Genomic DNA, 26,969 nt, shown 5'->3' with positions numbered 1-26,969 from the left:
TTTTATCGCGTTTCTTAAAATTTAGTGTATCAAATACACATACTAACATCTGATTTATATTGTGTATATAACATTTTTATTCCATTCACATTTTAACAATAAATATAGTTAGAAAGTTCTATAAGAAATACGTGAGATATATGTATATATATTTATTTATTTCATATAAATATTTATATTTTAATCTATTTTTAAAATAGGTTAAGATAAATTATAGGTTCACATTCAAGAAGGCAGTATACATGAAAAAGACATTTTACAAAAACAACAATTTTTAAAAAATAGTAATTTAATATTTTGGAGTATAAATTTAACCTGGGTGCAATTTAATATTAATAAAAGATATTACTTATACACACATATATATTTAATGTAAATATGATAATGATGTAAATCTACTAGTGCTGCCTCAACTAGAGGAATATTTAACCTCACTTTCAATCAAATTTTTTAATTCGAAGATTTGGCTTTACTGAATTATTTTTGACATTAAAATAAAAGTTTACGTTACACTTATCAACAGTTTCTTTTTACATTAAAGGCATGGGAGATAATCTGCGATTGAAGGTAATGTTTGTCATTCAACACTCTTTTAACATTATTTTGGAGGTTATGACTCAATCATTCAATGATTTCTTTATTTATTTATATTTGGAACATTTGAGTTTCATGTAGGTAATTTTGTAAATAGTTTAAGTAATATATCAAGTGATTTGAAAAGTTAATAGTACTATGTTAGTGGTCAATTTTTCATTCTTGTTTGATTATATATATATAAATAAATAAATAGAGAAAACTTTTTATGTAGATAACAAAAAGGATAGCTTTGTTTAAATAAACGCTAGTTTAATGTACTTATGTATTTATTTATCAGTATATAAAACAGCAATTCTTTGATAAAATATTACAAAATTTACCATATTTGAGCTATTGTAATCAATTATATTATAGCTATTATAGTTAACAAATATGGGGCTAATTGGATACATTCATCAGGACAATTAAAAAGGCATGCTCATCATTAATAAAATTTATGTCAAATTATATTCGGACTGTCCATTACATTAAGTTAAAGTAATTCATTAAAAGATTTTCCAAGCTTTTTGTAAAACAATAAATACAGTGAACAAGGAAGAAAGATCTGTAAGTTAAATCAAATTTTATAGTAATACCTACAGTGTTTGGTTTTAATTTAATTAGAAAAACATTATTAATATGTTAATAAAATTTCCATTAACGAAAAATCAAAGATAAAAATGTTTCGTTGTTGCATTAGTGTCGTTTTATTAATACGAAGGCGATATGGTTTCGAAAGGAAAGCTGCTGGGCTATGGAAGAGATAAAACTTGAACTTACAACATGCAATCTTTTGCATGTAAAGGATCTTTACTGTAACTTCACTTACTGCTTTAGTTTAGATAGATTTGCATTATCCGCTAATGTTAATTTTTTACCATTTCTCTGCATTTGTTGTAGGATCCTGATTTTGTTGGCAAGAAGAGTTTAGTCATTTATTATAACATTCATTCATTACAGTATACTGTAATATATGCCAATACATGTCAATTTCCATTTTTTCATGTTTCATTCTTTTTGATGCCAACTAATTATTTGTATTAGGAATATTGAGAACACTAGAAACAAAGTTCTGGCGGCAAGCGACAAAAGAAGATAAATCGAGTAGTACATATATGGTGAAAATTACTGAACTGTTCGGAATTCGGGAACTCTACTTAGCGAAATAGAGACGAGTTTTTTAAGCTCCTTGTATTTTGTCGATAAGGACGCATGTAAAAAAGAACGAGTAAAAAAAGGAAAAAGATAAGAAGTAGTCGGCAGAGTTGAAAGCATTGATGAGAAAACACTATTGCAACGACGACTATAAAAATAATTTCAAATAATTAAATAATTACTATGAGGTAATATACAATATTCTAAATTATTTATGATAAAAATGTATTATTTTGATTTCTATAATTACATTTTACCGACTGATGTGAATTCTTAATTAGTCGGTATCTTTCTTAGGCTTTTTAACTATGGTAAGGCAGACGTATCTCCATTGGGGAACTTTTTCATTTCCAATTCCTTTGCATATATTCCCAAGTAGTATCTAGATAAAATTTTCTTTTCTTCTTTTATTGTTACTTTTTGCTAGTCTTTAATGCCTAAAAAAAATAATTTTAAAGCTTGTATCATTAACACTAAACCTACCAACACTTTATATATACTTATTCCTACCGTGTGCGTTCAAAATGACCGATGATTAAAGAAGTAATAGTCTTTATGATTTAACTTAGATAATGGTTAATTTATAACTGAATGTATATAAAATGATGATCTTTCATAAAATTTTGTCCAAATTTACTTTTGTTTAATTTCAATTATAGACTTAAATAAAATTACACTTTTATTTATATAGATATATCTTATTCAACTTCGTTGTATTTTTTACAAATTATCTTATTATCAAATGTACATTTGCCGCATACATATTTCCCGTATCTTAAACAAATTTTGTTGATAGTTTTATTGCATGGATTTTTCCCGCGATTCTTTATACGAAAGTAATATATGCACCAGGTTTATAACAATTTTGTGAATTCTCTATAAATCGGACCCATACTGTAGATACCATTGCAAATTTATTGGTCCGTAAACGTTGTTTTTGAAAAAAATGTAGCTCTCCAAATTTTATTCCACAAATATGAGATCTAAATTCTTTGCTTGATATGCACCGCGGGTATATTGTAGAGCAATAAATGCATCCAGTTTTGTTGCATCTAGCTCCCTTTTAGTCCTCAATACTCTAAATGTTTCTTCTTCCGTACATTTTATTATATGATCCCTTATACGGTGATCAATGATAAGATAAAATGCCGTCTTTACCTGTCCTTATATTATATGCCGTTTAGCATATTCTTCAAAATATTATAAACTGATGTCTTGTCAGGTTTGGGAATGCATCTATTTCATTCCAAACTGTCCCATCGGGCCCAGTTTCGATACGTTGGTTCTTTACATCAGTGTCACTCTTTGTTGTCAACGATAACTTCTTTCCTTTTTATCCTGGAGGTGAACGCTTATTTATAAATAATATTCAACTCTGATTCAGTTGTAAATAACTTTTTATGTGTTTCCATGCCTTTTTCAGTTGCTGAAGTTTTTTATTCATCGCACACTGAACAGTCTTCTTCTATGTCCGTTATCTTTTTTTATAATTTTTTTTTGTGGTCTTGACATTTTTAGGGTAAATGTTTATCACAAAATAACACCATGTACGAAATACAAAATTATTGTCAAATTTGATATGTTTTACTTTTCTTTTTATAACAACTTTACACAAAACATTTCGAGATGCTTTCTGTTTGACTTTTAAAGATAACAAGTTTAAATGTCGATTGATTGACTAACAAATTGAGATGTATTCTGGTCAAAAGGACGACAGTAAGTAAGAATATGGTCTGCGACGGCGATATTTATATGAAAATATTGATGAGTATTGGCCGTTCTCCATCAACGGTTACTCGAGGGTAAAGTTGGGAAAAATCCACTTTTTCTGTGTTTTATCGCAATGAGCAATAACCTTAAGAAACTCTTCGACATTTAAAATGTTTGCAAATTCCTTAGGATTATTATGGGCCTGAGTTGATATGTCTTGATAGCTGGCCATCTTGATCGAGGGATAGATTATGATTTATGACAAGATTACGGCCGTAACAGCTGTTATTATTTGTTATTACTGATCTTGTTTGTCATCTGACCTTGAGATAGCCTTTTTTGTACTGATTAGATTTATTTTAAGAGTAACTAAAATATTTTGTCGGTCGGTTAAATTGACTGCCCTCGGTAGACAAGGTAGAATACAATTTTTTCTTAGAAAAGAAAAAAGCAAACTAAAAGTAAATATCGAAAAATATATTGTATGCATGTTTTAGGAAAAGTCAAAAATTATGAAGCGATATGATAAAGTTTAAATATGGTTAAATTTGTAGAAGTTTGAAAACGGCCAATTTGACCGGCGCTGGTAAGTTTAGTGTTAATATTTTTATACATTAACATAAACTGTCTTAATATAAATTTATAAGGCGTTATAAATAGTCCAGTTCCTCTTCCGAAATGCCATATTAGATATCCCCAAAATTAAAAAAATTGTTTATAGATTTAACTTTCTGTTATATTCTTATATTCCGTGATTATTAACATTGAGATTATGTACGTTAGAGCAATAGACTGTAATGATATATTGTAGATAATACTGCTTATAATAGAATAAGATATTTCTTTATGGCTGATGCACAATTTGAAGGTGTCGCTGAAACCTGGAGTAAAAATCTCTCCAGACAATTACTAAAATTAAAAAATATGAGTTTTTATGCAAAAATAGTAATTTACATCTTTCCTCAAAATTTCTTCGTGAAATGTTAATTAGTTAACAGTTACAGCAGTTTCCTGTGTAACGCTGTTGAATAGGAATAACGCGAAATCGCCACATACCCAAATCGTCAAGTGCTGCTTCAAACGCCTCGTCGTCAATGTGTTAATTGAAATTTTGTAAAGATATTTGTTAAACTTTCGTTTGACTGAAAGAGATTGAGGCTGAACATTATATAGTTTAGTGGTTTCCAATTTTTCTTTCATCCTTGCTTGCTGCCCTTTCCTGTATTTATCGTTGTCGACAAAATATGTAGTATTCATTTACTAAGAGCTTGGAAAATCGTGTCTCACGCGTTAGTTGCTTTAATCTAATTTTGAATCTTGAAAGGTTACTAGATATGAGATACGTTTTATAACAGCAAAATTTCGTATCTGTGCAATAAATTCTCAGTAAGTGTATAACGAAAAATAAAGAATTGTTTATTTACATTTAGTAGATTATTTGTCTCCTTTAGGTATTACGCACATTTAAAAAACTGCATCGCACGCGGATGGCTACTTTTCAAGGTGATGACCATGCATTACAAGGTACAAATATTTTAACATAGTTATTAAATATTCTTTGAATGCGTAATATTTGGATAAATGTTACTTAGTTACAAGGAATAAGTTAAACGAAGAGTACAAAAAGTACAAAAATGTCACAAACCCAGCTGCTATTGAAGAGGTACAATTTTCATTTAGAAGTTCTATATACGACGGTATAAGCCGATACAAGTCACGAAATCATAAAGGGATTTAGAAAATGATGAAAATGTTTATTTTTGGGATACAGTACGATATAAATTCGTTAAGTATGCGAACAAGTTTGAGGACTAAAGGAGACATTAATCCTCTTTATTCTCTCCACTTAGGAATTTCGTAGGATATGCTTTGATATTTTGTAATGGATTTGTGTGAGCAGTAAGATTAATTGTTTAATGTGTAATTTTTCTTATAAAATACAGGATCGCTTACTGTATGAAAAGTTATAGTCTTCTCAACGATTATTACTGCATGCCCCGTCGTTTAGGTTGCCCAGTATTCGTTTCGACAGAGAAGGTTGCCGCGTTTCAGGCACATTTCGCCATTTTTCCTAATGTTAATGATTAATAAATATAATCTCAAATGCAATTATTTTACTCTTTGTTTTCGTCTTATTTTGGCTTGCACCTCTTATATTTTCTACTGCTTAACCATGCAAAATAAAAGAAAAAAGATATTTAATATAAATGTTAAATGAATATTGTTTTAGCTAAACAAATTTGCGGAAGAAGTAGAACACGAACTACGAACAACAGTAATTCAAGCAGTTGAAACAAAGCCTGGAACTTTCGGTAATATTCTCAAAATATAAATAATTTATATCATTTCTTCCCAACTTAGTTTCATAATGTTCTAGAATTACGCCTTACACCTGATAAATTGATAGATAGTGTACCTTACAAGGATGAGGAATGTCACAGTAGTAATAAAAATGCAGATCTAAGTACATCCACTTTAAAAGATAAACCAAAATAGTAATTGCAAATGTAAAATAAATTCTGATTTTGTAATATGTTAGATAATTAAGTCTAGAATAAAATGAGAATGTGTTGCTTTATGAAAAAGTATGCTGATGTAATTAATTCTTTAATATTGTCCTTTCTAATACTTAATGATTATTTTCAACACTTGTTACTTCGAATTTTCTATGAATAACTATTTCCAATATTTTCAAAAACTCATTGCACAAATTATGAATTATTCTAGGAATAAATAAAGTACAATATCTTATTATGTATTTTATAGAACAATTGTATATTAATCATCAGGAGAAAAACAGTATCCAATTATAACTAATTATTGCAAAATATCTGTAATATTACATTTTTTCTAATAATTGATTTTTCCTTTGAATGATTTCTAACTGTTTTTTTTAGAGCTGTCAAGATGTTTACATTCCGTAACTTATAGCATTCAGTTGCCACCTTCGACCTTCATCCTAAAAAGTACAAAAATAATTTGTTAATATTTATTAACAATATTATTATATTAATTATTTTCAACTGAATGACAAATAATTTGCAAATCATATTTATGATAAAAACATCTATATTGAAGTGTTACTTACTTATTTGGAATGTTATCCTTTTATATTGATGGAATGTGTTAATCAGTTTTCACCTATCTTTGTACATTTCTACATGATACAGCATCTCATCCGTATATACGGCCGATATCTACCCTCACCCGATATAAGTGGGTTTTGTACTTGTCAAAAAACAATTTTTACAGTTTCTCAACACAAAAAATGATAAAAAGGGAAGATGAGGACAATACTTAGTACATATACAATGTTTTTGGTGCAAACCTAATGAGATATTTATTTTGTAAACTTGATTTGTGAGATTTAATGGATATATAAGTAACAAATAAACGTAGTTTAATACTAACACATGTTCAGGATGGTTACGAATTTGGTCAAGTAAATCTGCTGGTCTTATTTGTTCAGTGCAGATGCGGTGTACAGCAGTAAATAACGGGAATTTTTCTAGCAAATTCTTAGCTTTCAGCATTCCGTGAACTTCATCAGCTGTGGCTGGTCCTTGCAATTTTTGACCACCTAAAAGTTCATCTTCGAGCTGCCTAATAGTCTAGTAGGAAACATACGATAATTTTATGAAATATTTAATTCATTTTTAAAGATGAAGCGAGGTATAGAAGATGTAAAACAAAAAATATACGAATAAATGAAATGTATACTTTGCCAGTTTTAACATATTGCTCGCAAACTCTGCGATTTCTTCCACCGTAGCAAGTAGTTATCAAATCTGCTACACCGCAACTTTCGAAGAACGTTGAAAGTTTCGAGCCACTGTAAAATGTGTCTACGAACTTGACCATTTCCATTAATCCTAATCTGATAACAGCTGCTTTTGTATTATCACCTAGTCCCATACCATCTACGAAACCAGCGGCACATGCCACGATATTCTGAAACGTATATGTAAAGGTAAGCAACTCGCATAAATTAAACATAAGCGTTACAATATACCAAACACAAATAAGAAAAAGTATTATTTTATTAATATTAGAATTTATATATATACACAATTGCATACCTTTAAGGCACCACATACTTCAACAGCTTCACAGTCTTCAACAACTACAACTCTAAAATTAGGAGTTTGAATAAGGTCCCTTAACACTGGGGCCAAACGTTTATCTCTACAACCTATAAATAATGAAAAGCAATTGTGATCAGTATATAACAATAATACCGAGTATTAAATCATATAAGTCGGATAATAATTACCAATAGTTGTTTCACAGAACTTCTCCTCGGCAACTTCGTTAGCTAGATTTGCTCCCATTAAAACGTAACATTGGATTCTTAAATTTTTTTCAATAATTTTAGAAATTAATTCGATATTCGTTCCATCACCTCGATCAAAACCCTTGATAAATATTAAACATCTTTAATAACGAATAACGATTGAATAAGATACTTGATAAGATTTAATTAGCAATAAATACCTTAATTAATGATACACCAACCGCGGTTGGTTTAATTTTACCGAGCAATGTTGCACACAGTGTTCGTATAAACTGATGAGGTATTACAAAAATAAGAATATCTGCGTCTTTGGCAGCTTCAACGACGTCTGGGACGGCAACCTGGAAATTGCATATCAAATTAATGTGATGTTTATTAAGTAATTCGTATCATTTCTTAAATAATTTAACACACATCTCCTTATATGTAATATTTAGATGCAATGTAATCATATATCTGACCGATTAAAAAGACCTTGAGATTAGCAGTAAATCGTGAACGAAAAAATGACTTTTATCCTAAGACTTTCATATCGCTATTGATTTAGATCGATGGATTTATCGTTTTTGTTTTAAAGTTAGATAAATTTCTAATGAAATCTTTAAGGTAGTTTCTTAAAAGATATAGTTTATAAATTTGAAGCCGCAAAGAATACGAAAGAAAAACAAATTTGCCGCAAAGCACGAACGATGTAATAAAAATGAGTCATTCTGTGTTAAATTATTTTTTTTATTTATTATTAGCATCGAGGAGTTTGCCCATGATGCGATCTGACGTAATTGAAATAAGCACGAAGATACAAAGTTTATCGTTTATTCAACTTCTATCATTCGTGATGTGATACGTCGTTTTCGAGAAAACAATTTAAAAAAGAAATAATTCCTATCGTCGATGCTATCGAGTTTAAAATATTTGCTCTTCTTTGGTTTAATCGTAAAAAATCGTTAGTTCTTTTTGCAGCGTAGGATTAATTTTAGAAGCGTATATAAAATAAGATGAGAAAATAATGCTAATAATAATACTAGATATAATACAAATACAGGGTGTACGAAAGAATTGAGGACATGGGGAAAGAATTAGGAGCATGTGGTATTCATGAAAGCGAGCAAAACGGTCATGATAAACATGGATCGAAAAACCATTAATTTCGGTGTTACAAGGTATTTTTGTCAGTAAAATATTACTTCCACATACCTGTAAAGTTTACAATATATATTCAATATTTCCCCTGTTCACTTCAATATACACAATTCGTTGAGTTTTCTCACGATTCTTTTTAGTTTATTAATTAATAGTTTTCGAACCAACGTGTCTTAAGATCTTTTTTTTTGTTTCGATGTGTATTACATGTTACTAAAGTTTGTTCCCACATGCAAGGTTTCGCAAGTAAAGTGGCAAATTACGCCAAAAAATATCGTTAATTTAGCTCCGCTATAGATACGTCTAATCATCATGTCAAGAGATTATATTTCCGCTCTCACTGACAATGAAATGAGTTTGTATGATTTTTAATGCTTCGCAATGAGAGAAGTAAAAAATAATCAGCTAGCTGGTGATATGCAAAACGTAATAAAATTCTGGTAATTGATGCGTAGAAAGTGAAATAGCAAAATGACTTTCGTGGTTATTTAATATACTCTATTTTTTATTGGAGTTACATAAAATTGCAAACTTATTTCCATGAGATTATTGATACGCGGGGTCAGTTGATAATGAAACTGGTCTTAGAAATTTACAATTATGTATCGTATTGCATTTTGATATTTAGCAAACATGTTCATTAGAAACCTACTTGCGCGCATATAAAACTGAATATTTATTGTTATCCAAAGATGAAGATGCATTGAATTTTATATGTGTATAATCTTCGTTAAACTTATTTTGCATGAACTCGAAAATAATCACATGAATTACATCATTTTTCGATCTAATCAACATCTTTAAGACCGGATGAAATATTTAAAAGTTGATTAGCGTGACACTGATCTACTAGATAACTGATAAGTATTTTATTTGTTACCACTTATTCCAGAATCGGATATAATATAGGATATCCGGCTTTTTTTAACGTCCACTGGACGCAACGTACAGTAAGTTCCTTTTTTTTCTTACTATAGGATAATACTTATTAATTAGTTAATTAATACCTGTAATTAATACTTGTATTACAGGATAGATGTATTAATAATTTTTGTTTGATTTATAGTGAAATACCGAGAGCTATAGATTCTTCACAACTTGTTGACAAGAGACCAAAAATAGCAACCCCTACTAACTGGGTGGTAAGAAAAGCTTTCCTTTTTACATGCTCGTTAATTATACAGCTTTATTAGAAGTTAGTATTATTCGTATATTTTCTATTATTTGGATAGCGCTATGGCAGATATAGCATAACGACAATAGCGAAAATTTTAATAATAATTAATAATTTACCTAGGATATACTTTGCGGTGAATTTATAAAAATATATTTCACTGTGTATTTACAGCCTGGTGAAAAAGTTATGATACTTCCAACTGTGAAAGATGAAGAATTCACTAAACTCTTCCCCAAAGGAATGGACAAAGTATCAATGCCTTCTGGAAAGATTTACGTCCGCACAACCAAAAATTATCGAATTTCCTCAATAATTCATTAATGAATGATTTCGTATTAAATAATGTATTATCTTTCGTACATTTCTCACTTACGTAATGCTATGTTAAAATTGAAAGTTCGTTGAACGTGTTAAATAAAGATATAATTTTTTTGAATTCGTCGCTTTATCATATACTCCTGAATTTTTAATCAAATTATTTGTTGCTACTTATTCTAGAATTGGACATAGATAGGATATCCGTTTTTTTTTAATTAATAATAGGAAGAATTTGACATTGGTGAAAAGATGGAAGCTATTGTAGCGAGATGTATTAAACCGTAGTACCGTTAGGTGGAAAATGAGATACGTTCAAAAAATAGACATTAAGAGCTTTTCTGAGTCAAGTGTCGGGTTAATTATTTTATGAAGAGTGTACGCGGTTAAATGATGGTTTAATTTTTAATCCTTCGGCGTACAGCTTCTTCAAATTTAGGTTGTACTGTTTTAGAAACAAACAAAATAAATATGCAATAAATTCATAGTGTTTTAACAAAATTTTAAATATTTTGTTATTTAAAATGTAGCAACAACTGATTGAACAAAATTTTCGGAGAATCCTCCAACATAACACATAACACATATTTGTCGATGACTGTTTAAAAGGATTTTATTAAAACAATGTGCATCACACTTGTTGTTATTTGTTGTAATAGTCAGATTGTCATGTGTTTACTTAATTTAATTTATCTAATGCGTATACGTTTATCAGTGGCGGTAGATTCAAGATCAGTTAGTACGGAGGAAGTAAGTACTTATCGGACAGTTAGTGGGAGGAGCGATTGTGTTGAATGATAGAAAAGATTCTAATATATCATTAATTTGATAAATTCTGTAATAACTTTATAATCCTAAAATCTTTTTTCCAAATCTGTATCTATAGAAAACTTATATGCCAGTGAAATTTAAATAAAATAAAAATACGAACGCATAGATCGAATAACATTAGATTCATAGCTCACGATATATTCGCTAAACGTCTCGTATGACACGGATCTTCATTGCCCGTGTAAGAACGCAATAAGATACAAACCTACTCATATATGATAATTATATACTATATAAACGTACGTTAGCAGATAGTTTGCTATTTCCAGGCATACTCGTTATTCGCATCTATATGATAAAGATAAAAAGATCTTCTATCTTAAATTCTTGATCAATTTAGGAGCTCTGTCTAAATCTATAATTTTTATTCGTCGGAAGTTTTATTTTTAACTCTTTAATATGTATTAGCTAAATTCATAATTGACAATCACAATTGGCTCTTATAGGATTTTGTTCTTTCTATATTTACAAAATACCTAAATAAAGTTTTCATAGTAGTTCAACTATACTTTCCTATGTCGAAAACACATACAAATAAACCTATAGATCTTTTTGTTCAGAGAGTTTCTCCATCGTTCTTAGATTCTAGTTTAAGAATAGATTTGACGATTTAATCTTGTATGAAGCACTATGAAGTAACGTTATTTAAGTATACGTTATTCAAGGATACGAAAGGTAGAAGTCAAATTCTGTTTTCATATTTAACAATTAACGTTACGGATGTTTAGACCATGCACTCCTGGCTCTTTTTTCACAGATCTTCCTAAGCAATTAGCGAAATGAAAAAATGTAAGCAGCAAGATTTTATGCTAGAACAGCTTCCTTTGCATGTAACAATAAGAGTATGTAAGTTAATTGTAAACGAAATTTGATTTTCCACCTACGCATTACTGCCAGTAAGGAGAAGTTGGCATATACTTGGAAGAAACATGTTTACTAATTGCTATATATTAACGTGGATAACGCGTAGATAACACATCAGTTATACCGATTGTGGCAAGAGAGGGGAGAAGAGCTATTATGCTTAAATAGCGCTGCTAGCACTTAATTCGTACATTGTACGCGCGTATAGCAATAAGACATAAGTACTGACACTAGTAAATCGTAACGACAACTCTTTAGAAATCGTTGTCTAAAGTGAGATCTCTTATATACAAAGTTTTAAGAGATCAATCATGAGGCTTAATTCGATGTTTCCCAATTTTGAAGTTGACTCTACTGAAGGGAAGATTAATTTTTACGATTGGCAGGAAGATTCGTAAGTTGAATTATATTTATTTATTCGTCTTTTGATTTGATATAGAATTTCTCAGAAATTTGATGACAGATTTTGCATAGTTGATTAGATAGCGGAAACTATATAATAGATTGATACTGTTATCACTATTATACATATCCGGTACGATGTTATACATATTTGTATTCTAAACATTAGTCAGTGTAAGCTAAATATTAAGAAAAAAAAAAAAAAACAATACAAATAGTGAAACGATGAGGAAGGTTACACACAAATCTAGTTTGAAATTGATTTTGTGTATGTTAATATTCCAAGAATAGATAGAATAATACGCACAATATTGATAACGAATGTATTTTTTTAAATTTCACGCTTTAGCTGAAGTTTGTTACTTATTTTAGAAATGTTGTTTTCATAATTTCACGTTATTTACAACGGAAAAACTGCCTCTACCTCTCCTACTCTTTACGTGTGTATAGACACATTAAATATTTATAATGAAACATTAATTAATTTGCAATCAAATATCGATAATTCTCAAATACATTATCTTCCATAAATCTTAATTTAAAAGATTTACTATTTAATAACAAGAAAAACGGTAATTTGTAAGTAATACGCGTTCGTAATTATCGTTTTAATAGCCACTACTGTTTTGTGGATAATATTGTTCTACTGTCACAAAACTGAGCGCGTTACATTCTAAAAATGTAACAATAACATATGATTCATTATCGTGTCCAATTGTGTGCTCTGATTGTGTGATATTGAATACGAGTAATCTAATATTGTCTATGAATAATTAAGGCTAATAAACATACGAAATTAAAGAGAAAGAAACAGTGAAATTAAAACACTATTTCCAGAGTACATTTTATCTTAAATCATTACGTAATGTTTATACGTAGTCTATTAGATTATATTTTTAAGTATGACAGACATAGAAATTTTTAAATCTAGAAATTGAACGATAAAGCTATTATCGTATCAAGTGTAATGTGCGTTTATCGTCAGTGTGGTAATATACACTGTAAAAAAACGAATTTCAATGATGTCACAAAGTAAAAGAGAAATGTAATTGATATATAGAATTACAGATTCTGAATATTTATAGAATCTTCTTTCTTATTTTTTTTTTACTCCTAATTATAGATGGGTCGTTCTATTTTCTCATCCTGCTGATTTTACACCGGTTTGCACCACCGAATTGGGTCGTTTAGCAGTGCATTATTCCAGTTTTAAACGCCGAAATACAAAACTGTTGGCTCATTCTGTTGACAAACTACAGGATCATGTTGATTGGATTAATGTTAGTATCAAAAATATTCTTCAATATTTGCAGAGACGATAGATGTTGCGCTTTTTTACTACAATTACAATTTGAAAAATATTTTGTATGCTGCAGCATCATTCTCATAGATTATATATGCACATTATAAATGATTTCGTCTCATGTATGTATGTGCATGGAATAAATTATGTGATCTTCTTGTAAACAATGATTATAATATCGTTTGCAATGCTTATAACAGAGTATTCGAACAGTTTTCATGCAAACTTTGTCAATATATATTCGTAGGTAAAAATAAGAATAAAATGTTATAAACTTGATGTTGAAGTACCATTAAAAAGTTCTAATTGAAATACGAGGTACAGAAAGAATAATTACAAACTATTAGTATTATCATTACATGTTAACACTCTACATAATTATTCCATTTCGATAAAAGATTGTCAGCCTGCTAAGAAGTTGAATTTATTACCTTATAAAGTTCGTATTAATTTTATTTTGCTTTAATGAACCAACTAGCGCTTTATATCAGTTCTCATTGCAGATATTAATATTTGTTTCACATATTTTTTTTTTTGTGTCCTGCGTACATAAAGATGGCGTGCAATCTAACGATTATATATTTGTACTCGATTTATGCCATTTTATGCGAATATATATCTTTATTTTCTATAATTTTTTTTATTGTAGGATATTAAATCATATTGCCAGGACATTCCTGGAAACTTCCCATACCCAATTCTTGCCGATCATGATCGTAAACTGGCAGTGAAGTTGGATATGATCGACGAAGACAGCAAAGATGATCCGGAAAAAGCTCTAACTGTTCGTGCTTTGTACATTATAAGCCCCGATCATCGTTTACGTTTATCGATGCATTATCCAACGTCCACTGGACGCAATGTAGAGTAAGTTCTTTTTTTTTACTATAGAATAATACTTGTTAAGTAATTTTAATTAATATCTGTAATTAATACTTGTATTACAGGATAAACGTATTAATGACTTTTATATAATTTATAGTGAAATACTGAGAGTTATAGATTCTTTACAACTTGTCTACAAGAAACCAGAAATAGCAACCCCTGCTAACTGGGTGGTAAGAAAAGCTTTCTTTTTTACATGTTCGTTAATTATACAGCTTTCTTAGAAGTTAGTATTATTCGTATATTTCCTATTATTTGGATAGCGCGATGGTAGCGTATAGCGTAACGACAATAGCGAAAATTTTAACAATAATTAATAATTTACCTAGGATATACTTTGCGGTGACTTTATAAAAATATATTTCACTGTGTATTTACAGCCTGGTGAAAAAGTTATGATACTTCCAACTGTGAAAGATGAAGAACTCAGTAAACTCTTCCCCAAAGGAGTGGACAAAGTATCAATGCCTTCTGGGAAGGTTTACGTCCGCACAACCACAGATTATTGAATGTCTTCAATAATTTATCAATGAATAATTTCGTATTAAATAATGTATTATCTTTTGTACATTTCTCACTCATGTAATGTTATGTTAAAACTGAAAGTTTATTGGACGTATTGAATAAAGATATAATTTTTTTAATTCGTCGCTTTATGATATACTCCTGAATTTTGAACCAAATTTGTGTTATCACAATATAGATAATGAAAAAGAATAAAATTGAATAATAATTTTAAAGAAACTATGAATTTTCTTACTTACTTTACTTATTTTTTATCTCTCCTAACATCTCTCCTAATAATTAAATTAGTATAATAGGTATATAATAATCACTTAATTCATGTAAGTATTCCTATTTATCAAATTTCAATTCTTCATAGAACTTTTTATTAAAATTATTTAATGAAAATAATGAAAAATTAATAGAAACATACGATACACTTAACATAAAAATGACAAGAATGATTTAAACGTTAAAAGAAAGAAAAGTTAATAATGTCGATACATCCAGAAAAAAATAATATGCACACAATTAAATGAAATGAAACTTACAATGTTTTCTGGCAATTTGTGCCCAGGAAGATATTTCACGTTTTCATGCAACTGATTTATGATGTCAGTCAACTTTTGACTGTTCACTATTTCTTCGTAAACATACATTGTCACGCGTGTTTCAAATATGTTGTTATATTTAACTGCATTGGCACCTACAATTTTTGCAATGGCTGAACCCCTAAAGTACAAAGTAAAAAGAATTATATAAGATAACTAAACTTCCAATTATCTCATAATATGTAGTTTTGCGTAAAATAGATTGTAAGACTGTCATTTATCTCTCTCTCTCTCTCTCTCTCTCTATATATATATATATATATATATATATATATATATATATATATACTTAATGAAATCGAGCCCTAAAATTGTATACAAACGTCGATATAAATATCGATAAAAAAAAAAAAAAAAAATTGTAGAAAGTAAAAATAAAAAATAAATATAAAAATAATAAGTGAAGATATAATACAATTTATTATAAATAATATTACATTATACTTTGAGAAACCTTCAGTACAAATGTATAAAAAAAAAGGGAAGAGAAAAAAATCTCATACACGTACCAATTGCCGCTTCCTACAATGCATACCCTCTTCTTTCCTTCTGTAGTCATTTTGCTGTTTTTAGTGTACAACTGGTTTAGAATTTACAAACTCACGAGGGTATAGAATACTCTATGCACGGTTAAAGTATCACAAATTTGCTTATTTTCGAACGCCGGTGTACGACTGACTGACTGACTGACCAACTAACTTACAAACTAACTTCAGCCTTCATTGACCTTAGTAACGATCGCAAATTATTTCCTAACGGTTGGCATTCATTGTTCTGGACCAAGGCCAATGTAAACGCAACAGCAGGCCGTGGCCAGAATGAATTCTAAAAATAGTGGCAACTTAATAATAATACTTAATATATATCTCGAAGGTTCTAACATTACAAGGCAGTCTTTTGAATTTTAAGTTTCAGAATAAAACGAAAAATTCTCATGAAATAACTGCTGAGCGTAATATTAACATTAAATAATAAAGAAACATTTTTATGAAGTTATATTATTTACGTTCGAAAAATATATAAAAATAAATATTTTTTAGTTTTAAAAAACAATAAAAAAGAAGAAAAGAACGAAGTAGTACCCATTACCACACTCAATCTCCTTATTATCGGGATGTTAACAAATTTACATCGTAAGTTTTACTGTCGGGTTGCATCAAATCATGACTACTGTTACGTCGTACAGTAATTATATACCATATTTATATCAAAATCTAAATTATCTTAAAACTGTTTTATAACCTTTTGCGGTTGTATATCTACTCTAACTCTCAGTCAGCAAGTAAAAAACCATTTTGATGGTATATCATACAACAAATAATAATACATAAACAATAAGACTTTACAAGTTTATCTAATATCTTAGATACTTTCGGCTCTTAAAATATTTACTAAGGAATACTAATCATAAAATATTGATAAAATATAATATTTTAAAATAAAGTTAGCAAACGACACACGGATGTATGCCGCGAAATTGAAAATAAGCGATTACCAATTTCATTTTCAATTTTTAGACATTTTTTTTGATTACATTATTAGTGTTCGATCACTAAAAATTAATTCAGATCGGTATGGTATTCATATTTTAGCTGAATTTGACCACGAAAAGTTAAATGGACATAATGCGCGTATATCTTCTTTCGTCTCTTCTAAATAATCTTCACAGACGACATCTTGGTGAAGGTAGCTGTAGTATTGTTGCATTAACGTCGTTGTCCCTAAATATGAAGCAAATATAATTAAAACTAATAAATCTTTTGCATACCTTTAATTATGATGAGCATTACTCTTGTACACAGCATGTGTTTTTACACCCTTAAACATACATAATACAAATTGAAATATGTGTAATACTGTATCTACCTATGATTACTGAAACCATATTAAGCTGTAAAAAATGAGTATTTGATAATGTTTCTTATTAGTAAAAAAAAATGATGATATTACTACTATAGTTATGAAAGTTGGAATTAAAGGCCTTGGAAAGAGGACAAATATAATTCTAAACAAATGTTTATCAATTAACAAGTAATAGCCATATATTTGTTATGTTTTATGTTACACTGTTCAAGTTAATTTTAGTTCTATGATACAACAATTTATAACGAACTATCGAAAACTATCAGCACAAGATCAAGATATCTAAAATATTTATTTGTAGACTCTTCTTAATTTCTAACATACAACAATCCTTGTAAACTTTTCATTAAAATATACAGCAACGCATAACACATTACATTTTGACGTATTACTACTTTTTTTTTATTAATAATCAATGTTCTGCTTTACGTTTCGTATATACTTTGCGCACTTAAGAAGATATTAACTATGTACGTGATTCACAGGTGCTATTAAGGGTGTGTTGAGATTATTATTATATGCGCTATAATTATTATCGTAATATTACTCTACTTCAAAATTGAAAATATAAACCAAAATATAAACTAAAATAAATTGCAACGAAAAACAAAGTTAAACAACAATTTACTCTTTGATGAGTACTAATTAAATTTGTATTGTAAAGTTCAGAAAAGTCCATGGTCCTTATAAGTTAGTTTCCTTTTTTACTCTATCTTCTTTTCTCTACTTGATAAACATTTTTCTTATGAAACTGCTTCTTGTCAAGAATATAAAAATAATTCCCCATCACCTTTTCCCAATTCCAATGCTTCTTTAGGGGTGAGAAATTTTGAAAAAAGTTTAAGCAAAATTGTACTTTTTTATATTTACAGAAATACATGAAAATAATTAGCGAAAAAATTTTTTTCTTGTCTCGAAATTACCAATTAAATCTACTTTTTATATATGTATCAAAAATAAATAACATTATTTTACGATATAGATATGTCTTTAATAGCGATTATAATTTATGGATTTATAAACTTCTACATTGCCTTGAAAACAAATATGAAACATTGATTGTAACACAACTAAATGTGAAATGCGTATGTTATGCACATATTTTATTTATGAAATATTAATTTCTTACAAATCATTAAAAGAATTTTGCAACACCCCTATAGATTGCAACAACAATAATATACAGTCATGCAAAATATGGTATCTAATGTTACTTTTTGTACAAGGTGTTCCAGGTTTTTCCGATCAAAATTTGTCAACATATTTTATGGGTAAAATTCAAGAAAAGAATGTTATGTAAACATAAGTCATTTGAAGCATCATTAAAATAATTATAATAAAAAAATATAAAATGTGAACAGAGATAGCAGAGGAATAGAATAGAAGGAAAGAAATAGCGAAGACCATAACAGTTTTACGACTGATAATTAGTTATTGATAATTAGTTTCGAAATATTTATCATTACTGTGAATACAAAACTGACAACATTAAGGCAATGAATTTATTATTTTACAAAGATGCAATTTTTTTAACCTTCATGAATTAATCATCGCGTTTTTATGTCAATTTTTTCAATGTTTTTAAAGCTACCTCAATAGCTCAATAAAGCTTCTAATGAAGCTTATTAATGCTATGTTCTTATAATATCATTTTCTTACTCAAACCCATAGAATATAACGACAATATTTGCCTACAAAATCTAGGACACCTTATATACATTTGTTTCACTGGCATCAATAAGCTATGATACACTTAACACGGTAAAATGGCTTTGAAAAGATTGAAAATGATTAAAACGTAGTAAAATACATCCTTTGAAACTTTTTTTACATCTTATGATATATTATAGAAATATAGGATAAATATTCACGTTGTTTTTAATATGTATATAAAAAAATAATCTCTTTTACGAAGCTATCAGAGCTCTTTTGTACATAATTGTACATATAAACCTTTATTTTTATTGTTTAAAATAAAAACCGTTTTATTTGATAGAAGTCAGAAACATTTCATCGTATATATGTGCATATAACATTGGAAAAAATTGTACATAAGCCCTTTCAATTTCGACATACATGATAACTATTTACAAATATGTACACGTATTATGTACAATATACATATTATCAGGTTAGTGTTCAGTTACTTTTTACAGATGTACCAATTGGTTTTAACACCAGAAGATGTAACTACACAAGTAAATAGGACCATGGCTAAACGGAGCATTTATTATTATACGACAAAAGATGTGTAGTAAAATATTAATTTTTAAATAAATTAATGCTTAGATCCCACGTATCCCTCGTATAGGATGTCCAATTAAATCTCATAAATATTACATATTTATATAACATTTTTCTCGTTGAATTCCTAATATTTATGTGACCGTATACTAATGTGATTTTAGCTCCGAAAGTAAATTTTACAATATATCAAATAAAATATTTGTTGTTCTATAACAATTTCTAAAATAAAGATCAGGTATTTAAACTAATCCGCCATTAAATATAGTGGAGACAATTAAGCTTACATGTGTTCTGGATGATAGCGTATGTATTCAATTAGTTCCGCAGGCTTTATCTCACCGGTACAAATCCTATGCACGGCCGTGAAAAGAGGAAATCTCCTTTCCATATCTTTCGCTTTTAGCATATAATTTACCTCTTCAGCAGTGAACGGACCTTGTAACTTTTGTCCATTTAGCATTTCCTTCTCCAATTCTTCGATTGTCTGTAAAGAAAATAATTAATACATAACATAATTTTCTATGTAATATATTATCCTAGTAATGCTCGTTTAATCATAATATGTCAGGAGGCTTGAATTGTAATTCTCACATAACAGCGATTTCATTCCTAAAATACTCTCGAGTTTCGAGATATACTCTGAAGCCCGTCGACAAGGAAAAAAATAGATTTAACGGGGGCAAGTGAGAGAAACATAGTACTTCTTATTTATTCTCGCTAATCTATTCATTGTCTTTGTCAGTAGGTTTAGGTTACGCTGACTTCGAAACACTGACAATGAGAATGTGTTGAACGTATTGAGGCTGAGTCATTGGAATGCAAATTCGGTTGTAGAAATCGATTCTATTAGAATTCAAAAGAACATCATTGCATAACCATTTTCTATATCATAGTTTACTGTATCTAATTGTATAATTTTGTTATATACTGCTGCGTACATTATTATGTAGTTTGTGGAAATAACATAGTTGAACTATGACTGGAACATGAGATATGAAAATGTTAATCAATGCGATGAGCATACTTTTTATGTTATATGTACTACTTTAAGGCCTTATTTATTTTAGAACTAAATTTTTATTATATCCTTACTACTTATATGTTAATTAATATGTACATATTAATAAAGACTGACCTTGCCTGTTTTTACGAAAGCTTCAGAAACTTTACGATTGCGACCGCCATAACAAGTAGTGATAAGATCAGCCACACCACAACTTTCAAAGAAAGTAGAAAGTTTTCCTCCAGGGAAAAATACATCTACGAACTTAATCATTTCCATAAGACCTAATCTGATAACAGCAGCTTTTGTATTATCACCCAAACCTAGACCATCCACGAATCCAGCGGCGCAGGCTACTATATTCTGTTATAAATTGAAATATATAATTAATATATACAGAAAAATTAAGTTTACAATGCAAATATGCGATTACGCAATTTCATTCGTGCGCAATATGTATCAACGATAGACGAGTGACGCATGCAGCGTATGATAGAACTCATCATCAATCAAGTACATACATAGTTCTTGACTGAGTATACTTTGAAGTTTGAGATATGCAAGTATTTATGAACAGCTTATAATAGATATGTTGTTTACTGGAAAAGATATTTATTACTAAATAACATCGTTCAGAACCATTTAACTGGATGTTATTGTAATCTTAACCATTTCAACATATATTATTATACTTATCATGTATCATTAAAAATATTTATTTTGTTTCACAACACTATTATATACCAAAATATTATTACACCTAAATATTTTTTTTTGTTATTAATAATTTGTTGATACTCGTATTTCAGATATCCTATATCTAAAGTGAATATCTTATGACTTAAGATATCTCTACTATTACAGAAGGAAAGTGCAGTTTTAAGATTTTTTTAAAAGATTTGATAAGCTGATAAATTTGTGAGATTTATTATATTTATGAGATTTCATCTATTTAACATAAATGTGAAAAAGCAAAAATTATGATATAGTTACCTTCAATGCCCCACAACATTCGACAGAATCAACATCTTCAACTACTACAACTCTAAAGTATGGCGTTTGTATTATATCCCTTAGTATAGAAGCCATGTTTTTGTCCTTGCAACCTAGATATTAAATAACAAAGATATAACATTCACAGTTCGATTTAATCGAAAATGTATAAACAAAGATAGTCAGAAGCTGTCTTGTAATATTGCATATAAAAATGTTCTTTAAGTTTTTATGGTTACAATTTGCAGAATTTAAGATATACACTAATTAGAGTAGGGAATGATTAAGTTACTCAAAAAGTATGGAAAATTTGAGTTGCTTCATTCTATTTGTTCATAGCAAAATGTTTTCTCCTTGCCTAATTTTTACCTACATGAGCGTGCAAATACAAAGTAGATTATGCGCTATTCGTTGAGACATGAAACGATACTTGAACGATTTCATCCATTCTTTTTCTCGTATATCTATATGTATGCATTACATATGTAGTTATAATATAACCATTATTATATGAATGTGAATATAATATCATTTATAATATCAAACAGAAATTAATTTTTTTTTCCTAATGGGACCATTCAAACAAATAGTACAAGTCATTCTTAAAAGACATATGATATTTGTTCTGTAAATACATAGTAAATATTTACCGATAGTAGTTTCACAAAACATTTCCTCGGCAACTTCAGAAGCTAGATTTGCTCCCATTAAAACCGAAACAGGAATATGAAGTTGTTTAGTAATTATATGCGAAATAAGTTCAATACCACCTCCCTCCTTCTTATCAAAACCCTATAAAAATATTAATAAACTTATAATTTCAGTATTGTTAGGTTGAATTTTATATGACAAAACAAATAAAAATTTTTGCACGAAACTTTTTCGTCCGAAACATTGTTTTCGAAATAATTAAATTTAAAATCTGATTTCATTGATTGAATCAATACTTTATAATCTATTAATGCTAAATTCTAAATTAAAATCATACCTTTACCAAAGAAAGACCAACAGCTGTAGGTTTAATTTTCCCTAATAACGTACTACATATTTTATTGATAAATTGATGTGGTATTACAAAAATTAGGATATCTGCATCCTCGGCAGCTTTCACTACATCAGGAACTGCAATCTGGAGCATGAGAAACATATAGACTGTTAATATTTATATATCATTTCTATATTTGCGGTGTATAGAAGTTATATATTTTTTTAACAATTAGAAAAATAATTGTCTCCATTTATATATCTCGTGGAATAATTTTCGATAAGTTTTGTTACAAATATTAAATGTTATGGAAAGGGATATTCATGTTCATACGTTAAACGATAGGAAAGGAAACGTGAAAAATTATTAATTCATAAATATATACGTAATGAATCATATAATTTCTAGTATTTACAAATAATACGATCTTCTACTTCTAATGTTTTACTTTCTTCCAAGGGATGATTTTGTTAGTACAATATATTTAATACAAAATAAAATTTCGCATTTTACCAAATATAGTAAAGTAATTTATTATACAAATACTATACATAATTGTACAAAATACTCTATTAAATAATCGAAAATCTCCTAACCTATTTCTCTTACATTAAGATTATAGTAACCTTAACCGACGTACTCAGTTTAAAATAGTTCAAAATGAAAATTAAACTTAAAATAGGATCAAGAGGCTCAATCATTTGTAACATTAAATTTATTATGTGGATGTAGAGATAGGTCACATATTACACTAGATGTACATTTTAAATACATCTAGAGAAATGTACTACCTTACGAATCAATAGATAGTTTCAGCAGACTTCGTCATAGTCAAGGTTTTTCTATACAAAGTTACTGACGCTGAAAGTTAACAGTCTATATGCGTGCGATAGATAGAGATTACGAATGTGTATCCTGAGAAGTGTATCTCGGAAGTTAAATTAAAACTATAAGTTGCGATAACTAAACGATAACGAATAAGTATTTGCGATATAGAAAACAAAGTTACAGTTTTGGGTTAAATTAAAAATTAAAAGTAGAAATTATTTCATTAAAATTTTTACAAAATTTTATTTTTATATTTTTTTATAATTTTTTTTTATTTTACAAAAGAATAATTATACTGCATTAATAAACTATGTATTACTCTAATAAACTATTAATTTATTTGTAACTTTAAATAATTAAAACAATAACAAACAGATTTCTAATATGGAATGAATTATATTCTTTCTGTACGAAAAGGAAACGGTTTACATATGAGATACATGTGATCTCACGAGAGTTACGTAAGCTTAATTTATGTTTCAGAATTATAGATTTAACAGTAAGAATAGCAAGGTTACACAACGTGTAATATGTATTATCCGTAATACGTATGTATCCATATAGTAAAATATATTGTAAAAAGATAGTGAAATAAATAAAGAATAAGGTGTAGAATTTAATAAGTATATATTATTGTATAAGGTAATATTATCAATAATATAATATTATTTAAAAAGTTTTAGAATATTTATATGAATGTTACGATATATTTATACGATACATTTATGTGAAGTTTATATGAAAGTTGGGTAGGAAACTCGATGTAATCTAAGATATTAATGTTATGTACATACTACTTACTATGGTTTGAAGTATTAAGATTTTCATATTTTGATCAATCAAAAAATAAAGGTATACAGAACAATTTTAAAATGCATACAATATTTTTAATCTATTTCTTAGCATAAAAAACGATTGTTTTAATTATGAGAAAGAACATAGATAAACATGTACATAAGTACTTACTTACCACATTGGGCGGGAGTTTATGTCCTGGAAGATACTTTACGTTTTCATGCGTCTCATTAATAATTTCGGTTAGTTTTTTTCCATTGATAGTTTCCTCATATACATACATTGTAACACGATCCTCAAAATTATTAAGTTTGGCGGCATTTGCTCCAACTATCTTAGCGATAGCTGAACCCCTGAAATTATACATATACAGTAAAATTATATAATAATTTGTTTTACATAACATTTTTCTATATCTATGCACGAAAATTTGAGTATATTTTTACCAGGGAAACAAGCTTATAATATTTTCCTAATTTACATTTTACATACTAATACAAATAAAAATATATTAGAAATGCATTCGAATTATTCAGCGATGTAATTTTTACATTTAAGCTTAAAGTTAATTTACAAATAATAATACATAATTCACGCTACATTATATCATTTATGAATAATATCATATTACACACTTGTTATTTCCATAATATTTTTATTTTAACATTTTTACATGCATTCCTTACAAAAATATATTATAAAAATTATAATAAAACATGACCTAGTTAGAATCTGCCAAACTTGACAATTCAGTTTTCTAAAAATATATTTGTTAATATACATAAGTATTATCGAAAGGTGTTAGTAATAAAAATACAGTAGATTTAACAAGTGTACGATACTTCATCTGGCTTTTATTTACAGCACGTGGTGATCAATTCTGATAACATTTTAATCCGGCCAGATAAATCAATGACAGACCAAATTTTTCGCAATTACAGACGTTAATATTACAAAACTTAAAAATAACTTACCAATTTCCTGATCCAATGATGCAAACACGTTGTTTGTCTGCCATAATCTTGCCTGATACTAATAATGAAATTATACAAGTATAAAACGAAAATGACTGTAAAGTAAGACACGACTACCATTCACCATCAAGGCAGAGAGCAACTGGAACTACATTGAACGTGGAAAGCTTGTGCTAATTTTTACAGAAGTGGGAGTATGGAAACACCAGTGGTGATAGGCGGCCTATTCCTACTCTAAGCAATGTTCGTTCATCGACCAATCAAAGTCCAATATGATAAAAGGTATATATTCTATACGTATTATCTTCATATTTTATCTTGTGAAGATTACGTAATTGTGTAAATGCAATTATATTTACCGAAATATAATAGAATCGCTAAAAAATATGATAAGGGATATGTCTTTATTTGTGAATTTCAAATTATCTCTGCAAACCATAACATTCATTTTTTATTGTATTAAGAAGTATATAAAAGAAGGCACACTAAACAAAACATTATATTGTACGATAATAAACAATTGCACAAATATCATTCAACTAGATTTTTTTTATAAACGAATTTAAAGTTAATGTGACAAAAATAAATAAATTTTTTTGAAGAAAATATTGCATCATTATTCTATATGACATAATTTAAAAATAGTTACGTTATTAAGATACAATAAATCCGTCTAAAAGATAATAACAAAAATGCTATATGCTACAATAAAATTGATAATTATAGAAATATAATTCCAGTAGCTTTGTATATAGAAAAGCTATATATTTATTTTACTTATGTTTATATTTATGAAATAATTAATCTCCTTAGGTATATTATTAAAATAAAGATAATATATAATTCTTTTTTCTTACCTTAAAATATGTATATGTACATTTTTCTGTTTTATTAATTTATGTTGTTAATTATGGTAAACGCTATAAAATGAATTTTGATATATAAATTTAAGCAGGAAATTTTGATATCTGAGTTTTCAATCGTGGCTACCAGCAAGACATTTTAAAGAAATCATTGAATAACGTAATACTTGTATTACAACATTGGAAGATTTGTACAACACGATCGAAATTTGCCACGACCCTCGTTGAACATATTACTTTGATTGAAGATGATCTAATAGAACAAATCAATGGTCTTAATTCAAATATAATAAACGATGACTTGGAAGATTCCTGTGAAGAATCTTCTTCAAACTTTTCCATTGACAACACGAACAAAAGATTTCAATTTAATTGAGAAATTAAAGTGTCTTTTCCTGAAAGAGAATTTGTTATTGTTACAATAGATCTAGAATCTAATAGACGTGAATAGAAAGTGATATACAATCAATTATAAATTGTTAATATGAATTCAATCTGACGTTTACAGTATAAGAAATCTGCTGATAATAGTGGCTATGTCAATACACATACCGATATTTCATTATGTTATACATCTATGTATCTTCTGTGTATGTTCTGTGTAATGCGTCTGTGTATTGTAATATAACAAAGTACTGAAAATATTACTTC

At 28.3% G+C, this 26,969-nt stretch overlaps 5 protein-coding genes across 5 annotated transcripts; 3 read left to right on the top strand and 2 right to left on the bottom strand.

The window, feature by feature from the left end:
• The first annotated feature begins 402 nt into the window (after positions 1–402).
• On the top strand, positions 403–6,026 carry LOC139987218 (complex III assembly factor LYRM7). Its single transcript, XM_072003220.1, has 5 exons — positions 403–567; positions 4,893–4,965; positions 5,034–5,104; positions 5,672–5,753; positions 5,819–6,026. The coding sequence occupies exons 1-5, from the start codon at positions 544–546 to the stop codon at positions 5,935–5,937; spliced, it is 369 nt and encodes a 122-aa protein (XP_071859321.1). The 5' UTR covers positions 403–543; the 3' UTR covers positions 5,938–6,026.
• On the bottom strand, positions 4,892–16,549 carry LOC139987213 (glycerol-3-phosphate dehydrogenase [NAD(+)], cytoplasmic). The gene is made up of 8 exons (XM_072003213.1): positions 16,277–16,549; positions 15,708–15,888; positions 7,936–8,076; positions 7,715–7,856; positions 7,521–7,633; positions 7,162–7,392; positions 6,853–7,052; positions 4,892–6,400 (listed from the first exon to the last, which is right to left on the bottom strand). The coding sequence occupies exons 1-8, from the start codon at positions 16,324–16,326 to the stop codon at positions 6,376–6,378; spliced, it is 1,083 nt and encodes a 360-aa protein (XP_071859314.1). The 5' UTR covers positions 16,327–16,549; the 3' UTR covers positions 4,892–6,375.
• On the top strand, positions 9,257–10,488 carry LOC141445766 (uncharacterized). Its single transcript, XM_074111724.1, has 4 exons — positions 9,257–9,301; positions 9,785–9,825; positions 9,942–10,017; positions 10,224–10,488. The coding sequence occupies exons 1-4, from the start codon at positions 9,257–9,259 to the stop codon at positions 10,371–10,373; spliced, it is 312 nt and encodes a 103-aa protein (XP_073967825.1). The 3' UTR covers positions 10,374–10,488.
• On the top strand, positions 12,245–15,350 carry LOC139987216 (peroxiredoxin-6). Its single transcript, XM_072003219.1, has 5 exons — positions 12,245–12,456; positions 13,588–13,744; positions 14,417–14,634; positions 14,750–14,825; positions 15,033–15,350. The coding sequence occupies exons 1-5, from the start codon at positions 12,374–12,376 to the stop codon at positions 15,159–15,161; spliced, it is 663 nt and encodes a 220-aa protein (XP_071859320.1). The 5' UTR covers positions 12,245–12,373; the 3' UTR covers positions 15,162–15,350.
• Positions 16,550–17,291: 742 nt separating the features above from the next.
• On the bottom strand, positions 17,292–25,616 carry Gpdh1 (Glycerol-3-phosphate dehydrogenase 1). Its single transcript, XM_072003210.1, has 8 exons — positions 25,456–25,616; positions 24,657–24,834; positions 22,862–23,002; positions 22,524–22,665; positions 21,874–21,986; positions 21,013–21,243; positions 20,162–20,361; positions 17,292–17,488 (listed from the first exon to the last, which is right to left on the bottom strand). The coding sequence occupies exons 1-8, from the start codon at positions 25,497–25,499 to the stop codon at positions 17,431–17,433; spliced, it is 1,107 nt and encodes a 368-aa protein (XP_071859311.1). The 5' UTR covers positions 25,500–25,616; the 3' UTR covers positions 17,292–17,430.
• Between the last annotated feature and the right edge of the window lie 1,353 nt (positions 25,617–26,969).

The sequence above is a fragment of the Bombus fervidus genome, chromosome 5 (genome assembly GCF_041682495.2).
Source record: "Bombus fervidus isolate BK054 chromosome 5, iyBomFerv1, whole genome shotgun sequence".
NCBI classification, from domain to species: domain Eukaryota; kingdom Metazoa; phylum Arthropoda; class Insecta; order Hymenoptera; family Apidae; genus Bombus; species Bombus fervidus.
The sequence above is the reverse complement of the archived record's forward strand: the minus strand, read 5'-3'. Positions and strand labels throughout refer to the sequence as shown.

What these genes read in the sequence shown, in the direction of transcription:
- LOC139987218 (XM_072003220.1), top strand. Translation starts at nt 544, where the DNA reads ATGGGAGATAATCTGCGATTGAAG. An exon ending in TGATGACCATGCATTACAAG is followed by an intron (nt 4,966 to 5,033) that starts GTACAAATATTT and finishes AATGTTACTTAG; the next exon opens with TTACAAGGAATAAGTTAAAC. An exon ending in AACAAAGCCTGGAACTTTCG is followed by an intron (nt 5,754 to 5,818) that starts GTAATATTCTCA and finishes ATAATGTTCTAG; the next exon opens with AATTACGCCTTACACCTGAT.
- LOC141445766 (XM_074111724.1), top strand. Translation starts at nt 9,257, where the DNA reads ATGAGAGAAGTAAAAAATAATCAGCTAGCTGGTGATATGCAAAAC. An exon ending in TAGCTGGTGATATGCAAAAC is followed by an intron (nt 9,302 to 9,784) that starts GTAATAAAATTC and finishes GATATAATATAG; the next exon opens with GATATCCGGCTTTTTTTAAC. An exon ending in CAACCCCTACTAACTGGGTG is followed by an intron (nt 10,018 to 10,223) that starts GTAAGAAAAGCT and finishes GTGTATTTACAG; the next exon opens with CCTGGTGAAAAAGTTATGAT.
- LOC139987216 (XM_072003219.1), top strand. Translation starts at nt 12,374, where the DNA reads ATGAGGCTTAATTCGATGTTTCCCAATTTTGAAGTTGACTCTACTGAA. An exon ending in ATCATGTTGATTGGATTAAT is followed by an intron (nt 13,745 to 14,416) that starts GTTAGTATCAAA and finishes TTTTTATTGTAG; the next exon opens with GATATTAAATCATATTGCCA. An exon ending in TCCACTGGACGCAATGTAGA is followed by an intron (nt 14,635 to 14,749) that starts GTAAGTTCTTTT and finishes TATAATTTATAG; the next exon opens with TGAAATACTGAGAGTTATAG.
- LOC139987213 (XM_072003213.1), bottom strand. Translation starts at nt 16,326, where the DNA reads ATGACTACAGAAGGAAAGAAGAGGGTATGCATTGTAGGAAGCGGCAAT. An exon ending in ATTGTAGGAAGCGGCAATTG is followed by an intron (nt 15,889 to 16,276) that starts GTACGTGTATGA and finishes TTTGTACTTTAG; the next exon opens with GGGTTCAGCCATTGCAAAAA. An exon ending in GTTCTGTGAAACAACTATTG is followed by an intron (nt 7,634 to 7,714) that starts GTAATTATTATC and finishes CATTATTTATAG; the next exon opens with GTTGTAGAGATAAACGTTTG.
- Gpdh1 (XM_072003210.1), bottom strand. Translation starts at nt 25,499, where the DNA reads ATGGCAGACAAACAACGTGTTTGCATCATTGGATCAGGAAATTG. An exon ending in AATGTTGTGGGGCATTGAAG is followed by an intron (nt 21,244 to 21,873) that starts GTAACTATATCA and finishes AATTTATAACAG; the next exon opens with AATATAGTAGCCTGCGCCGC. An exon ending in CTTTCGTAAAAACAGGCAAG is followed by an intron (nt 20,362 to 21,012) that starts GTCAGTCTTTAT and finishes TTTTCTTTACAG; the next exon opens with ACAATCGAAGAATTGGAGAA.